Source organism: Suncus etruscus, chromosome 13, assembly GCF_024139225.1.
Source record: "Suncus etruscus isolate mSunEtr1 chromosome 13, mSunEtr1.pri.cur, whole genome shotgun sequence".
NCBI lineage: Eukaryota > Metazoa > Chordata > Mammalia > Eulipotyphla > Soricidae > Suncus > Suncus etruscus.
The window spans coordinates 13,018,071-13,036,475 of NC_064860.1; the positions used below are offsets into that span (position 1 = coordinate 13,018,071).

At 35.0% G+C, this 18,405-nt stretch overlaps 1 protein-coding gene across 1 annotated transcript in view; it reads left to right on the plus strand.

Annotated features, from left to right (window-relative positions):
• ITGB8 (integrin subunit beta 8) overlaps positions 1-7,712 on the plus strand; it is a 102,529-nt gene extending 94,817 nt beyond the window's left edge. The window contains exons 12-14 of the mRNA XM_049785707.1: positions 1,718-1,824; positions 6,279-6,442; positions 6,536-7,712. Of these exons, the coding sequence (XP_049641664.1) occupies positions 1,718-1,824; positions 6,279-6,442; positions 6,536-6,658 (394 nt within the window). The 3' untranslated portion in view covers positions 6,659-7,712. The remainder of the gene's footprint in view (positions 1-1,717; positions 1,825-6,278; positions 6,443-6,535) is intronic.
• Positions 7,713-18,405: the final 10,693 nt, after the last annotated feature.

Genomic DNA, 18,405 nt, shown 5'->3' on the forward strand with positions numbered 1-18,405 from the left:
CTCTTCTGTATTTTTCCCTGCCCTCCTTCATCATAGGAGGTCAGGATCTTTTCTAGAAAAAATTTTATTATGCTTAAAAACAACAGGATGGGGAAAATGCAAAAATTAGAAGACAAAGATTCTATTCTTTGATGACTAGAAACCTGAAAAAGCATCAGACCTTATCTAGGATATCCTGCATTCGTTTTTGATAATTAAAAATAATAATGTTCATAAGGTTTGCAAAAGAATTTTTGCTAGCTTTATTAAGACCTAGTTCGGGTTTGGAGAGATAGCACAGCGGCGTTTGCCTTGCAAGCAGCCGATCCAGGAACCAAAAGTGGTTGGTTCGAATCCTGGTGTCCTATATGGTCCCCCGTGCCTGCCAGGAGCTATTTCTGAGCAGACAGCCAGGAGTAACCCCTGAGCACCGCCGGGTGTGGCCCAAAAACCAAAAACCAAAAAAAAAAAAAAAAAAGGTCTAGTTCACACAGAACATTGTATTCTCATAATGTGATGATTTGATTTGTTTTCTGCTTTCCAGATTCCCATTATCTCCTTGTTTAATCGAGATCCCATTATTAAAGTTCTCTGTAGTTAAAACTTCTTGTTATTGAAATTGAGGCTACTCATAACAAAACAGGGCCAGTCAGATGGTACAAAATCAAGAAACAAATAATAACAGTAGTAGTTATAACAATATTTCCTATAATCCTGTGAAAAAGAGATTAGGAGATTGGAGGTATTGGAGCATACCCAATGTGCCCAGGTCTTCTCCTGACTCTGTACTCAGGGATCACTCCTTGCAGTGCTCAAGGGATCATATGCAGAGCTGAAAATTAAACTGGAGTTAGCTGCATTCAAGACAAGTTTGTAACACCTATACTATCTTTTCGGACCCACAAATTAGAATACTTATATTAAATTAAAATTTCAAAATTGTACTGAATTTGTAATCAGGATAAAGTTACTAGCTATTACTGTACTTTATTTTTAGTATTTAAAATATAAAGAATATGGGCAAAGAAGCGTATATTCCACTCAGTCTATTCATATGTAAATTTTTCTAGTTATAATATTCACCTTCTAAAATGCCCTATATGAGGGTTTTTGGGGAAAGATGGCAAGGAAATCTTCAGTTCTTCAACACAGAAAATTCATTATCACAGCAGCTTATGCCACTGGGCACCGACGCCCATGTACGAGGCTAGACCATACTGCAAGCTCTTCTTCCGGCACCTCTGACTCCCCTCCACCTCAATCTCGCCAAGCTCCCCAATAAACGACGCTGTAAACCCCCCCCCCAAAAAAAAAAAAACAAAAAATGAACATTTATTATCTTCATTTCATACATTATCAAAACATTTTAAGTCATGAAACTTAACCTACCAGACTATGAGTTCTGATAAGATTATAAATAGGTATCAGAGAATTCTTTTCCACATCAATATTTTATTTTGCTCATTTGTTCAAAAGACATTATAAATCTTCTTTTTTTGTTTTTGTTTTTTTGGTTTTTGGGCCACACCTGTTTGACGCTCAGGGGTTACTCCTGGCTATGCGCTCAGAAATCGCCCCTAGCTTGAGGGGACCATATGGGACACCGGGGGATCGAACCGTGGTCCGTCCTACGCTAGCGCTTGCAAGGTAGACACCTTACCTCTAGCGCCACCTTCCTGGCCCCATTATAAATCTTTTTTAAAAAAAAATAATCTTTTCACTCTGCTTCCCTTTACAGGAATTGCATGCAATGCCTTCACCCTCACAATCTGTCTCAGGCTCTCCTTGATCAGTGTAAAATGTCATGTGCTCTTGTGGAACAGCATTATGTGGGCCAAACATCAGGTAAACAAAAGTTTAACAATCAAGGCACTAAGGAGTATTTATGGAGGATTATATTATACCACAAGGGATCATTACTTAACATCCTAAAGGACAAACTAACTGCTTCAATACTTTCACTTTCTCAGACATAGCACTCTATGAAACCAGCTCAATATGTTAACCACAGCCTGAATGAATTGTTAGGTCTCCAGTCTTAAATACTCTGCTAAATTGCCATGAAGTGTACCTCATGAAAGTCTTGATTTCTGGAGTCCGCACAGTGTAAAGAACAGCTTCCTTTTGGGGGATTTTATTTCCTCCTTAGTGATGAGTTGGATTATAATCATCCTTTGTAACTCAAGCTTACTTCTAATTATGACAAATAATCGCTTTCACGTTTCAATCATAGCCATAAAATTCTTAGCATTGATGACATGCTTTTGCAAAATAAACAATTTTATAAGAGCTGTTCCTTTCTGGTAATTTCTATTCTGAAATGTCTGTAAGCAGGAATTAATGACTATAATGATGGTACAATGAAAATTACTTGAGACCTTTAGGCTTAGAGGGTGGCTTAGGATGGTTCTTTCAGACTATTAGTAAAGAAATATTTGCCTTCGTACAAAAGTCCACAATCCTCAATTTTTACATCTGTGAAAAGGAGATGATATCCATATCCAAAATTTATTTAGGATTAAATGAACAAGGGAACATGAAAGTAATTTGTAATTCATGACTGTAAAAATAGTTCAGTGGCCATGGCATTGTAATCAATCCAAAATATCTTACCCATGGCTGACCCAAGTTCAATACCTGGCACCCATCTGTCTCCCATGCCCTGCCAAAAGTAATCCCTGAGCATAGAGCCAGGAGCAAGTCCTGAGCACTTCTGAGTGGCACAAAAACAAAAAGTATGTACATAGAGATATCACATATAAGGAGAAACTCGATGCCATCTGCTCAAAGATCATTGACAGTTAAAACTTTCTTGGAACCTCAAAAGTCAGCATCCATCTTACTCAAGCATAAGAGCTGAACAATATGAATTTGAAATTATTTCATTGAAAACATTCCTCTCCCTACTCTTCCTTCTCATCTTTCCTCTAACCTATGAATAATTGTAGCTCTTAAGAAAGATTGCACAGAAAAAAAACTTTTTCCAAAAGTTTGTTTCCTTTTCTCCTTGCATCCATGCTGGTCTTAGTCCATAAAGAATTTGGCTCTGAATAAGAAAAATGTGCTGCCAGCTGGGGGCTGCTACAATCAATCCAGAAAGCCAACGGCCTTTTCTAATAAATAAAGCCTTATTGTCAGCATGTCATTTGTTATGTTAAGTAAACAAACCTTCTCTGACCTAAGTGTGATTACAAAAAATATGCCCTTAAAATTTCTTTAGAAAAGCCCTTGCTTGACCTTAACTAAGAAAGGATTCATGGCTGGAGCCAAGTGTTTGGCTCTGTAGAATGACATTTAAAAGGGCAAACATATTTGAGTCTTGGAAACATGCTCTATACTAGCCCATGAATTGTATCGGTGGCTAGGGGGCTCCCCTCTCCTTCACATCTACTGTGCCAGGAAAAGGCATGCCATGGCTACCTTTATTATCTAACTTCTCAATGACCCTTGAAGGATATTCCTTTGGTCTTTCTGGCCAAATTATTCCTAGGAGACACTTCAGAAAATGGGATCCAGTTTTAGGCCTTCTTTGAGCATTTGCCGATACTTATTGGATAAGAAACCCATGTGAATGCCCAAGCTATTAAAGAATTTGAGGGTTGTTAGGATAGTACAGCAAGCTGGGGTCTTGTCTTGCATGTGGCCAAATTGTTTGATCCCTGGCTCTCGTATGGTCCCCTGAGAACTAACAGGAGTAATTCTTTAGTGCTGAGCCAAGCATAAAGCCTGAGTTTGACATATCCTGTGATTTATATATAGAGAGATATCACAGCTCTGTGCTTGCTGTATGTCCAAGGACCATGCCCCTTCCACCCCTTTCACTTTTTACTCTTTTCCATGACTTATTTCCTCCCCTATTCTTTTCTTTCTCTCTTTATTTATCTTTATTTAAGTACCATCATCAGAAACATGTTTGTAGTTGGGCCTCAGTCATAGAAAGAACATCCCCTTCACCAGTGCAAATTCCCACCATCAATGTCACTTTTCTTCCTCTTCCTCACCCCTTACCTGTTTTTGAGGTGGGCATTCTACTTCCTTCATTCATTCACATTGTTATGATAACTGTCAGTGTAGTTATTTCTCTCTAACTGCACTCACCATGCTTTGTGGTGAGTTTCACATCCTGAGCTGGTCCTTCCAGCACTCATCTCTATTGTCTCTGGGCATTATTACAATAATATCTTATGTATCTTTTTATATTTTCCCCATTTCTTTCAAGATCTCATGTTTCGTGGTGCAGAGTTTCTCAAAGTAGTCTCTGATTACCCTATGGATCTCTGTATGATCTGTATTGATCTCTCTTTTTTCATTTCTAATCCAGTTTATTAAATTTTTCCCTCCCTTTATTTGTTGAGTTTTGCTAGTGGTTCATCAATCTTGTTTATTTTTTCAAAGAACCAACTTTTGCTGTAATTGATCTTTGGGATTGTTTGTGGGGGTTCTACATTAATTTCTGCTCTAAACTTTGTTATTTCCTTCTGCCTACTTTTTTGGAGTTCATTTTGTTGATTTGTTTTTTAATTTTATAAGCTGTGCCATTAAACTATTTATGTAGGCCCCTTCTTCCTGATGTGTGCTTGCAACTTTGATTTTGAGTGTGTATTTGTTCTGACTATTCAGATGTGTTTCTTGTAGGCATCAGAATTTTGGGTTCATCTTTTTGATCCATTTTGCCACTCTGTGTCTCTTAATTGGTGCATTTAGCCCACTTGACCTTGAGAGATAATTATCAAGGGATTTAGAGCCATCTTTGTATAGAAGTTTGGTGTATTTTTAGGCCTGTCTTAACTTAAAGTAGACCCTTCCGTTTATCTTTTAAGGAGCAACTGGAAACACACTTCACCAGCCTCACAGGTACTATTATGTACTTGCTATATGCCATTCATGCTATGCTTCTTCATGTTGAAGAGACATCGGATAACGCAAAATGGATAACCTTGCCATTGTCCAGCTCCAATATTTCTCTCTTTAATTCCCCAGCTCAAAATCTGGCATCCAACTCAGTCAGGTCTTCACATAGCACTTACCCAGCTATGGATTGCACAATTCTGGCATCTGGGTGGGGTCTGGACTTGAACCCAGCAGCTGCAGGTGAAAGAACACCCCTCCCCTATTCTTCTCAGTACTATACTCTATGGCCTAATAGCCTAGAGTAGTCTAGGCTCTTTGATGCCTGGTATTCCCTTGTCCTCTTGATTTATATATCTCAAAGAAATGAGATCATTTATTTAACCTGCTACCCTCCAGTTCCATCGAAGTCGTAGCAGTTATTATTCTTCCTTGCAGCTGCATAGTGTTTTACTGTGTATGAATATATATGTATGTAGTGTATAGATAGATGATAGATAGACAGACAGACAGATAAATGGATAGATATATTATAGATATATTCCCTATTCACTCATTCAGCATTAGACACCTTCATAGGTTGATTTCATAGCCTAGATATTGTTGCTAACTGCTACAGCGAAGAATGGTGTGCATATATCTTTTTGAATGAATTTTTAAAGCTTACTTTCAGTTATTGATCAAAATACACTTTAGAAAAACTATTCTTCCCTGTCAGGGAGAAAATTTATCTTGTTAAGGGATTGTGATATATTCAAATTACTCTACTTAAAAGACTCCAGCTAAAAAAGAGATCATTTCATTGAAAGTATTAATTATGACTCTTTTCCAAGAAATGTACTGTTAGAAATATATAATAATAAACGTGTAGCTTATTGGTAACAATATTGTAATCTACTTACCTCACATAGAAACTGTCAGGGGTATGGAAGAGAACCAGGGGACATTAATGAAGGGAAGCAGATACTGTTGAAGTGACCACTTTTATATTGTTAACTTGAAACTCGAAATCATGAATAACTTTGTAATTTACAATGGCTCAATAAAAATTTTAATGGTAAAAATTAAGAAGTACTTTGGTGGCCAGAGAGATAGCTCAGTGGTAGGGCATTTGCCTTGCATGTGGCCAACCCATGACGAACAGTGGTTTAATTCCTGGCATTCCATATAGTCCAACAAGACTTCCAAGAACAATTTCTGAGTGCAGAGCCAGGAGTAACTCCTGAGCAACCCCGGGTGTGACCCAAAAACCAAAAATAAGAAAACAGACAAAAATTAAGGTGTAACTAAATATAGTTTATTTTTTGAATAGACCATAATAAATAAAAATATAAATGTATAAATATCCCTAGTTTTACTATTTGAAAAGGTGAGTACTATTAACTTGTTAGAATCTTTTGGTTAGCTCATTCAAGTCTTCTAATTGATTTTATTTGTTTGCTTTACTACAGAATGCTTCTCAAGCCCAAGCTACCTGAGAATATTTTTTATCATCTTCATTGTTACATTTCTGATTGGGTTGCTTAAAGTCCTTATCATTAGGCAAGTGATACTGCAGTGGAACAGTAATAAAATTAAGTCATCAGCAGATTACAGAGTATCCACCTCAAAAAAGGTTAGTATCTGTGAAAAATGAATTCCCATCAGTTTGGCCTTATCTATTTCTACTATTTTGGCCTTTATTCATGATATTTTTTTCTCCAAAAAGGACAAGATGATCCTGCAAAGTGTTTGCACAAGAGCAGTGACCTACCGACGAGAGAAACCTGAGGAAATAAAAATGGACATCAGCAAATTAAATGCTCATGAAAGTTTCAGGTGCAACTTCTGAAAAGATTTTTAAAAAAGACTTATGGAAAACTGGATTTTCAATAATTGCTCCTAAAAAGTCATCGATTAAGAAGTCACAGGAAGAAATGAATTCTTCTTCTAGCTCATGTTGGTTGCTGGTTGGAAATCCCAAACTGACAAGCATCCTAATCACAACCTGACTCACATTTGCTGCTGAACTTTTTCCAGAAAAAAATATGTGTCTTACTACTGTTTGAGACTAGTGGCATTGTAGCACTTTACTGTAAGATATAACTTATTTAGATCAGCATAGAATGTAGATCATCTGAAAAGCACTGATTACACTTTACAGGTACCTGCCATTTCTATAGTTCCCGGAGAGACGATAGCTACTGTGGGAGAGATTTGGCATTGTGTCACTACAAGGGTACTGTAAGTCCTGCACCGAATGTTCGGAGACGTGCTAATGTTGCCAAGTCCGAGGATTGGCACAGAATAGATAAGAGTAGCTAGATGAATAAAATGGTTAGTGCTTCACTTCTTCCAATGGTGAAGAAACAAGACTTAGTTTTGAAAAACTCTGCTTTCGAAACTGCATGGTTTCATGCATTTTTTTTCTTTTTACAAGATGGATACTAATTCCAACATTTTCTCCTCTTTGCCTTCATATGTTGTTTTTCTCTCTTACAGGATAAGTTTATATATGTCACACATGACTGGATTAAATAAGTGCTAAGTTACTACTGCCATTAAAATAGCCTAATAATACAATGTCACTTTATTAGAATACTTGTTGTAAAAGCTGAATGTTTAATAAGGGATACTGTAAAGTAACATGAGAATCTGAACAGCTTTGTTGTCTGTAGATGTCTGTTTTGTATATTTTAACCTGGCAACTTGGATGAATGTTTCACCATTTCATTTAATGAACAGATTGAAATTCACAAGCTATTTTGAAACACTTCCTCATCAAAGTGCCACACTTTGGAATGAGTTTTCTAAGATATTTATTCCAAGTAAATATCATAATTTTCTAATTATAAGCTCTATTATTTTTGTCTTTCAACGAAGCTTGACATTCTTTCCTAAAATCAACAGCAACTCCCTTACAAGAATTGATAAAAATAAAAAAATTAGAAAATATCCAACATCTTAGAAATAAGCTAATTCATGTTTTTAATTAGTCAGGAAACTGAGACTAAAACATTTTAAATGCCCTCTCAAAACCCTCCAAGTGATTACATGGCAGCATATAAAAAGAACATGTATTTTTTTATTGCCAGCCTAAAATTGACTATACATATACTACCTCCTGAATATTTATAACAGTCCATTGGCATTTTAAAACATAACTAATTAAAATCTCAAGGTTTGGGGTATGAGAAAATTTCAATACAAAGCAAAAAATAATAATAAAATTGAATTGGCCACAATTGGCTTATAGTCAATCCTGCTAATCAGCTTTAAGAGACTATAAAGACCTAAGAGTGGGGAATCCATACACACCATTTTTTCCCTGTGTTCAGAGCAGCACCAAGAGTTAGTGTGTTGAACTTGAGAGTTTGATATAGGGGCCATGACCTTTCTTTTTCACATGTAGCCAGGCTTCTTTGGTCTTATTTTATTGGCTTAAAATCCAATAGCCCTGTAATAGTGTAGAACCTTACCTGTGGCAAGGAAAGAATTTCTTTAGAAAGTGTAATTATCTCCTCAGATGTGCTGTCTTTCCACATTCCAGTTAATCAAAGAACTGTCTATTTGCATTTCAATGAATATTCAAACCCACTCTATAGTCTCAACCTTAAAAGGACTTAAAAATGTATATGAGTATTGTTCTGGAGTCAGTAAACATAGAAGTACCATCAGCTACTTCCTACAGTGAAGCAATTATGATGCTAAATTGGACTTCATTCCTTCTTCTCAAATGAGATTAAGGACATTAACGCATTTTAGTATTGACTCATTCCAGTAAAATAACTTAGATGAGTGGTTTTTGATCTCTGATCTGTAGACCACAGATTATTTTCAGACAGCTTTCAAAAAGTTGATTTTTAACCAGTAGTGTATTTTTAACCAGTAGTCCATAGACCAGGGCCTGTTTTTTAGTGGAAAAAAATGAAATCCACTGCATCAATAAAATATTCTGCAGCCTGCCTGGCATACAGTACATCCATTGGAAAAAGAAAAGAAATGGAAACCTAACATCAGCCCAGAAAGAAAATTGAAAAATAATCATTCGTTAAAGTGCTGGCATTAAAAAAGAAATGAACATCATGATGGCCATAAACTAATTTCCATGTGGAGTATATTACCAAAAAGAGCCTAATAAAATGAAACTCTTAAAATATACACTCATTAATTTACACTAAAATTGTGATGGACCAAGGCTGTTACTGTTATTACAGGAAGAAAGCAACTTCCTTTTACACCATTCAATGCTAGACAAGGATTGTATTTATGTGTGTGATGTCTTGTGCTTCCTTCTGTAGAATTTATTTTACTTAAAGTTCTATTCTTAATGGTTTTTAGAGTTTATATTTTACTTGAATAATTGATGTTTTCTGTATCATGCCTGTGAGAAAAAATATTTCACTAGTTACAGTCTATTAAATGTAAGAGGAAACAGGGTACTTCAGTAAAATAATTTCTGTAGATAAGAGAATTTTTTTCCAACCAATATGACCATAGGAGCCTTTTGAAGTTCATGGTATTAAACACAAGTAATGAAATTTTATATGGTTAATCAAATACTTTTGGTACAACAGCATTTCTGTGCCCTAAAGTATGTAATGATTAGAGAACTGTGCCATATCTCTGTATCTATATACTAGAATATATCTGTATGCTTTTATGTCTCTAGGGACATCTTTATACTAAACTGTGCATGGATTTAAAACATCTAATATCTTTTTTTTTTTTTTGGTTTTGGGGTCACAACTGGCAGAGAACAGGAGTTACTCCTGGCTCTACGCTCAGAAAGCACTCCTGGCAGGCTTGGGGGACCAAATGGAATGCAGGGGATTGAACATAGGTCCATTCCAAGTCAGCCACATGCAAGGCAAATGCCCTACCTCTGTGCTATCGCTCCGGCCCCACATCTGATATCTTTTTAAAATTTTATTAGGTATATATATATATATATTAAGTCATAGACAATTTTCTGCAAAAATATCAAAAAATCATAAAAGTCTCATGTCCTAAATGTTTAATTGTAGTTTATAAAGATAATTTTAAAATTTTAGTTTATGCACAACAGATTTCTCTGGAGTCAAAATTTTCAAAACTCAAAATTAGCAGATGCATCAGATGTACTACTTCACTAAAGAATAAATTTTATTATATATATACTTTTTATTAAATCATGACAGTAGCTATCCATCACACAAATATTATTGAACATTACACAAACTTTTCTCTATAGAATTTTATCCCTCCCAGTACCTAGCTTTCCTTCCTAACATTCTCCAGATTTCATAACAGATTGCCCCAAGGTTTCAAGCTCACTAAGACTAAATGAGAAAGATAACCAAATATAATATATAGTACTTCATTTCCAAACAGCCTTTATTCATTTTAAAATTGATTCGAGTCTATGCTTCTAGCCTATATTCACTAAAATCTAAAAATTTGAAATGTTACATTTTTTGGACTTCTTTCAGTTTTAAGGAATCTGTGATCTATAAAATATCACAAATGTGTCAAGTAAAATATAGCTAATAAGTTAAATCATCTGCACATTACATTTTGTTTTATTTATTTTAGCATTTAATATATTGTTATCTTATTCACATTGACCAGTAGAGCTCTGTTTCTGGCAATCCCAATTCAAACATATTTTCAAATACTTTTAGATCTAGTATTCTTTAAGGTCATTTTCCCTTTCCTTTACAATTCTTCTAATGGAACTTAATTTGTGTAACTGATTAATATATTGACATTTTGTCAATTGCAAGACACTTTTTCAGATTTACATTTCTGAAATTATGATGTATCTTACAATCATTAGCATATTTGATGAAGTTTTTAAATTGGGCCTGAATAAATATTATACTAATTCATCTTTAAATATTCATGAATATAAGGAAATCTTTCCTTACAATTTTTACAGAAACTCACTTATAATAACATGTGAAGTCTATTTTCAATACAATTGAATTATGTACCTCTGAATAAACTAAACATGGAACCTAATATCTAATTATGAGCTCAGATTTTGAGTATTAAAATTTAGAAGTGCTCCCTATAAACTGCTGCCTATAATATAGGCTGGTGCTATGTATCAGCAATTTTTTTAAAGGAATAGTGAGTGTATTTCTCTGTCTTGTTAAAAATTGTTTTTCCTCTTCCTTTCTAAAAGATCCTTTCCTATATTCATCTCACTTTGTGATAATATTAACTGGAAAATGTTACATAAAAACCAATATAATTAGATTTTCTAGCATTTTATGTCTCTTATTTATAAGATAAATAAATATATATTTACATATATGTTTATATATCTTGTCAATTAAAAGAGAAAAATAATGTATAACATATTAGTGATTTGGGAAGGTGGGGGGATTTAGAGTTCCAGTATAATTTTTGCCCTTCATTCTCATTTGTATTATTCTTTCTTTTTTCATTTCTTCATTTGCTTTGATAATTTAATCTTCAAGCACATGTAATTACTACCAGACAAGTGCAGGCTTAAATTATTTGAATCAGGGGCCAGTGAGGTGGCGCTAGAGGTAAGGTGTCTGCCTTGCAAGCGCTAGCCAAGGAATGGACCGCGGTTCGATCCCCCGGCGTCCCATATGGTCCCCTAAGCCAGGGGCAATTTCTGAGCGCTTAGCCAGGAGTAACCCCTGAGCATCAAACGGGTGTGGCCTCAAAAACAAAAACAAAAACAAATTATTTGAATCATATAAAACAAATGTTCAACTATCTTGGCAGCTTTTCATGATTTCTAATTAGAGTAACAACACTACTCTTTCAACTACCTGAGAAATTTTTTGCATAAAGTATATTGTAAGTTAACTCTATTAATAAGATTTCAATCTCCAGTTGTGACCAACTATTTTAGTTAAAATTATATAACCCAACAATATTTCAAATGCAGTCATTAAGGATTAGATAAGTAGGATTTGTGTACTCAACCTCTAACTAATTTATAGTCCTACAACTAAAGAAATTCTGATGAAGAATTCCAGACAGTAAGAAATATAGCACCATGTTATTTTAATACAAAATACTTTCATTTCAAATCATGCAGAAACATTTAGTATAATGAGAATTCATTTTGAGTATAGTTCTCATAACTTTAAAATTACATTTACCAACTACTTCATTAAATTTGTAAACCCTTGAAAAAATTAAAATGTTTTTAGATGATCAATAATTTGATTTTACTTTTTCTTTAATATAACCTTTGTGAAAATAACTTAAAAATGTATTTTTAGAGAAAATATTTGAATATAAAATACCTCTAGAAAAGAAATAAATTCTCATTAAACAAATTTCTTATTATGTATGGCTCTGAATTCAACTAAAAGTAAAATCACCTTAAATGAGAAATAAGATTGGGGATTATGATCATTTCACATAATGTACTATGAACCTGTTCATGTAATTCTGATAGACTACTAACTTATGTTATATGTATTTATTACAGAGCTGACACTGTAGTTTGTCGTGAGATGTTTATTTTTCTAACAGAGCTTATAACTGTTATGACAAGGCATTTATTTAATGCATCATTCTGTTTAAAAGTAGGTGTTAATATGAAATTTTACATTTTAAAATAAAAGTATAAAGACCTGAGAATGTACAGAGGTTTCTTTTTTTTTTTTAACTGATTGATGTCCAAACGTCTGGCAACTGGGCAGTCATAGAAGAATATGCAATTATCTTTCTGTTGTCACTGTTAGAGGTTATTGCATAATTTTAAAGAACCACTACTTCTAAAAATGTTAAGATATGATATGGGTTATCCTAAGTGCTTTATTTATTTTGATAACTGCTTAACAGGGGGAGCATTAAAAACGATGTAATTAAAAATAACTAATAAATTGAAAAGATAAATCCCATTATTTTTCCTATTTTCAGGGGGTGTAAAAAATGAGTAGTAGGGAGTTTGGTTCATATAAAGTGGTGTTTACAGGCTGTTCCTTGAACTGTGCTTAACAATGAACTCTGTGCTCAGAGGATTATATTTGGTGCTGGAATTCAATCAAGGTCAGCCTCAAGCAAGACATGTACCTTATCCCCTGATCTCTGATCGAGTAGTCATGGTTTTTCTAATTGACAAACATCTGCCTTCATGTTGAGACAAGTATAACATTAAGAAATTTCACTGTACATTCTTGAGAACTATATCTAATTAACTAAAATTTATAAAATACCCTTGAATTTTCTCCTTTTACCTATAAGGAAGAGTAAACCAGATAACAGTGTGCATTACAGTTAATTAAGAATTTAAACAGATTACCTTTTCTTATTCAGTAGTACCGGGGCCTGATATGAGCCTTACACAGTAATTTTATGGATCCTCCAGTGCTATTGTGCGAGTGGGAGACAGGTTTTACAAGGGATTAAACATGGGTCCTTGAGCATGACAGCATGAGTTCCTGACTGCTAAGCAAACTAAAAATCTCCTTAATAGTTTTAAGGCTTAGAAGAGCCTTACAACCCAATGATTCCATTCTTGATATCTAACCCACAAAAAGAATAATTTAAAAAGATAAATATTCATGTGTATTACAGTAATGCCTAGTATATAGTCAGGTTTAAAAAAAACACACACAAGCAACAACCAAATATCTATGAGACACAAATGGATAAATAATTTACCATATATACTCAAGTATAAGCTGATTCACGTATTGGCCAAGCCCCCTAATTCTACCCTAAAAACTAGAAAAGCTTAATGACTTGAGTAAAAGCCGAGGTGGAAAATGCAGCAGCTACTGGTAAATTTTAAAAATAAAAATATATACCCAAAACAATTACAATAATTGAGGAATCAGTAGGTTAAATGTCTTTCAATGTTTATTGCTAAAGAAAAACTGTAAACTAGCAATAATAAAGTGCAGAAAACTAGCTTAACGGGTAATCAAGCTAAATCACAAAGGTTAAAATCCTTCAAAACTGGATTCTTCCTCATCATCATCTTTCTGTCCAAACAGAGGTTCAGCTGTATCGGATGTAAGAGTCCCAGCATAGATCTTGTCATCATCACTGAGTTCACAGATATCATAATCACTGCTGTCAATCTCATACAAAGCGCAGAGTATTGTGGGTTAAATAATTCAGTGGCATCCGGTTCAGTTCAGCCGCCCACCTCTACAGCCTCGACTTGTGACTGCACCTTCCAGCAGACAGCAGAAGAAGACTGGAGACTAGATGTATTTGTTTCAGTGCATTTGTACTGAATTAAATAACCTGTGCGACCCGAGTATAAGCCAAGTTTGGGTTTTTCAGCACAAATTTTGTGCCTGAAAACTTGGCTTATACTCGAGTATATACAGTAATGATTGAAATATATTCAATTTATAGACACAATGGGATGGACACTACATGATTATAAGAAAAGAGGAAATCATGTAGTTCACTGCAACATGGATGGAAATAGAAAATATCATGATAAATCATATAAGTCAAAAGAAATATAAATACCAGATGACTTCATCTATGTAATATAGAAAGACAAGTTAATGAGTAGTTTTGAACAAAATACTCTGAGCCTTAGATTATAAAACTCACTACAAAACAATTGGGGGATGATAAGGGGAATGAAAATCACACTAGAGTTGACACAGGGACAGTGATATAGGGTCCTGGATACTTTGGTGGTGGTGTAGACGCATTGTAAAATACTTGTCAATAAAATATTAATACTCAAAAAAAAAGAAATTTTGTACGTCTATGTTATAAATTTGAACACCACTTTAACCATGCCACTTAAACCAATGGTCTTCAATCACAGTCCAAGGAACAGTGCTAGTCAACAGGTATAGAATGATGGAAAATCACTGGTGCACTGCCTTGGTTTGAATTGCTGATCTATGGACCAATAGGCAGAAATGGTATAAAACATCTATAAAATAGTTAGAACATTTCCCTAAATGATAAGGTAAAAAAAATACTAAATGTTCACAGATTCACTCTGGATCTTGCTTTCACCGTAAGCATGGTTGCAATATTCATCTGCCACAAAAATATGTGAAGGACTAGAACTGGCTGGGAACACAGGACCAAAAATTACTAGAGAGGGCCAGAGCAATAGCGCACTGGTAGAATCATTACCTTGTACTCAGCCAACTCAAATTTGATCTCCAACATCCCATATGTTTCCCCAGAGACTGCCAGGAGCAATTTCTAAAACCAGGAGTAACCCCTGAGCATTGCAACTAGGTGTGGCCCAAAAGCAAAAAAAAAAAAAAAAGTGAATATTATATCAAGAAAATTATACATCATTACCAAAAGTTTCATCCCAGGGATTCAAGGATGGTTCAATATATGCAAATCAATCAAATCATACAACACATCAGTAAAAAGGATTAAAAAAAAAAAACAAGATCATATCAATTGATGCAGAAAAAGCTTTTGACAAAATCCAATACCCAATCATGATGAAAATCCTCAGCAAAATAGGTGTAAATGGAACCTTCCTCAAGATAGTCACAGCGAGGGCTGGAGAGATAGCATGGAGATAGGGCGTTTGCCTGGCATACAGAATGATGGTCTGAATCCCGGCATCCCATATGGTCCCCCAAATCTGCCAGGAGCGATTTCTGAGCATAGAGTCATGAGTAACCCCTGAGCACTGCTGGTGTAATCACCCCCTCCAAAAATAAAAGATAGTCACAGCTAACTATAAAAATCCCACAGCCAACAACATTCTTAATGGCAAAAAACTGAAAACATTTCTATTAGGTCTGGCATGAGTCAAGAATATACACTATCTCCACTCCACTCTTATTCAAAATAGTTTTAGAAGTCCTAGCAATAGCAATCAGACAAAAGAAGAAAATCAAAGGAATCCAAATTAAAAAAAAAGGAAGTCAAAGTATCTCTATTTTAAATGAGATGATAACATACATCAAAGATCCTAAAGAGTCCACAATAAAGCTCCTCAAAACAATAAACAAATACAGTAAAATGGTCCGCTAAATCAATACACATAACGACTCAGAGGAGAAAGAGATGATAGAGTCTATCCCTTTTAAAATTGGGTTTAAAACTATCAAGTACCTAGGAATCAACCTAACAAGAGAAGCGAGAGAACTATATCAAGAAAAATTCAAAACTCTTCAGAAAAAAAAAGTAGACCTAAGGAAATGGAAGAACATTTCATGCTCATGGATTGGAAGAATTAATATCATCAAAATGACCATTTAACCTAAACTACTATATAGACACAATGCAATCCTATTCAAATTCAGACAAACTTCTTCAAGGACTTAGAACAATCAATTATAAAGTTCACATGGAACCATAAAAGACCTAAGAGAGCCAAATCTATACTGAAAAACAAGAAACTGGAGGCATCTCATTACCTCATTTGAACTACAGCCATTAGTGATCAAAACACCATGGTATTGGAACAAAGACAGATTTTCAGACCAATAGGTCAGAATAGAATATCCAGTGACACCCCCCTCCCAAGCATATGGTCAACTAAACTTTGACAATGGAGCCAAGAATATGAAATGGAACAATGACAGTCACTTCAGGCCGGGGCAAAGAGTGGTGAATGCACTCTGCGTCCATTGGTAAAGGGAAGTTAATACTGGTGATGGGAAGGGCCCTGACTCATTGCATACCTAAAATTCAAATATGAAGGACTCTGTATATAACTACTGTTTCATAAAATAAAATTTTAAAAATATGTTTAAAGAAAAAAAAGCAAAGATGATATCATGTAATTTGCTGCTACATGGATAGTGTTGATGGGGTTAGCATGCTGAGTGAAGTCAGCCAGATGGAAGGAGACATATAGAATTATTTCTCTCATGTCTGGAGCATAAAAACCTATATTATGGTTATAACAAATGGCCTAAAACAACAAAGTTTAAGATCCGGTGTATAGACCAAAGCTTACTTGGGCAATGAAATAGGAGAATTAGGGTGGAGATAGCAAAACAGGGATTAAGGGAAAACTTGGAGTGGGAACATTTACACAGTATGAAAGAAATGTTTATGAGAATACCTACTAGTAGAAGTATTGTATAACTGTAAATCATGGAGGTTAAAGTAAACATAGATACATAAACAGAAGAAACAAAAAAGTAAATATTCCATGTGAACCATTAAAACACTGGATTGTTTTTTAAAAGAAAAGGCAATATATATTTATATACATGTGTTTTGGATAGATCAAACAAGTTCTTAGGCTTTATAATGTTTTTATTTTTGAAAAATCATTCAATTAATATTGATCTCAAATTCTGATCTTGTTAAGACTATCCTTTGGTTTCATGATTTTCTTTCTCTGTAGGAAAGGATTTAGCCCCATTGATTTTTTTTTTAGCAAAGAAGAATGATAAAACTTAACTTTCTAGACCTCCTGGAGCCAAAGCAATAGTACAGCTTGAAAGGGAGAAAGGGAGATACATAGAATAATCTAACTAATTTGGGATATAAGCCTTGGGATATAAGCAAAATAATAGATAGTATGGTAATAATACCCATAGACAATAGAGATGAAGGTCAGGAGAACCAGTCCATGGTAGGAAATTTGCCACAAAGGGATTGAATAGAGTTAGGGTAGTGAATGGTTGAAAGTGATCACTCTGAAAAAAAACTGGGTGCTGAAAGTAGATAAAGCAATATTCATGGTACCCCTTAATTAAATACTGTAAACACAGTTTAAAAAATCAGAGAGAGGGGCTGGAGAGATAGCACAGCTTAAGGCGTTTGCCAAACGCAAAAGGACGGTGGTTTAAATCCCGCCATCTCATATGGTCCCCCGAGCTTGCCAGGAAGCAATTTCTGAGCATAGAGCCAGGAGTGATCCCTGAGCACTGCCGGGTGTAACTCAAAAATATGAGAGAGAGAGAGAGAGAGAGAGAGAGAGAGAGAGAGAGAGAGAGAGAGAGAGAGAGAGAGAGAGAGAGAGAGAGAGAGAGAGAGAGAGAGAGAGAGAGGCAGAGAGAGAGCAAGCAGAGAGAGAGCAAGCAGGGGAGGGTGGGTGGGAAGGACATTGGTGATGGGAAATGTGCACTGTACTACAAACCAATGTGTCTAAAATGAATTTAAAAAAAAGGGGAGGGAGAAGTAGAGAGAGCCAAGAAAATGTATGCCTAAGAGACAGGAAAGGGAGAGGGCATGGGGAGGGTGAGAGGGAAAAATGAAGGCATGGGTGATGGGAAAATATTCACTTCTCAAAGTTGTTGTACACTGTATTTTACATGAACACAACCATGAACTGCTTTATCTGTGGGGGATAAAAATCTGTATTAAGAACAACCTTGTCACCATTAAAAATAATTTTAAAAAAAGGAAAGAAAATCTATCAGTTAAAAATAAAGCAAGTTTTGAAAAAAAAAGAGAGAGAAGTGATTTCTAAACAAAAGCCATGAGTAGCCACTGAGCCCTACTGTAAATGTTACCCCCTTGTCCTATTCCATCCTATGCCAACCCAGAATATTTGGCTACTCAATGTAATCACAAGGCTAAATCCTGATGTGTGACAAGTTAAAAGATCAATTCTGGGTCTCACCTGTTTCCTTCTCTGGTTTATACAACTGGGACTATATTAAATTCCTCTACAATTCAAATTTCATGTTTAGCTCTTATATCTGGTAT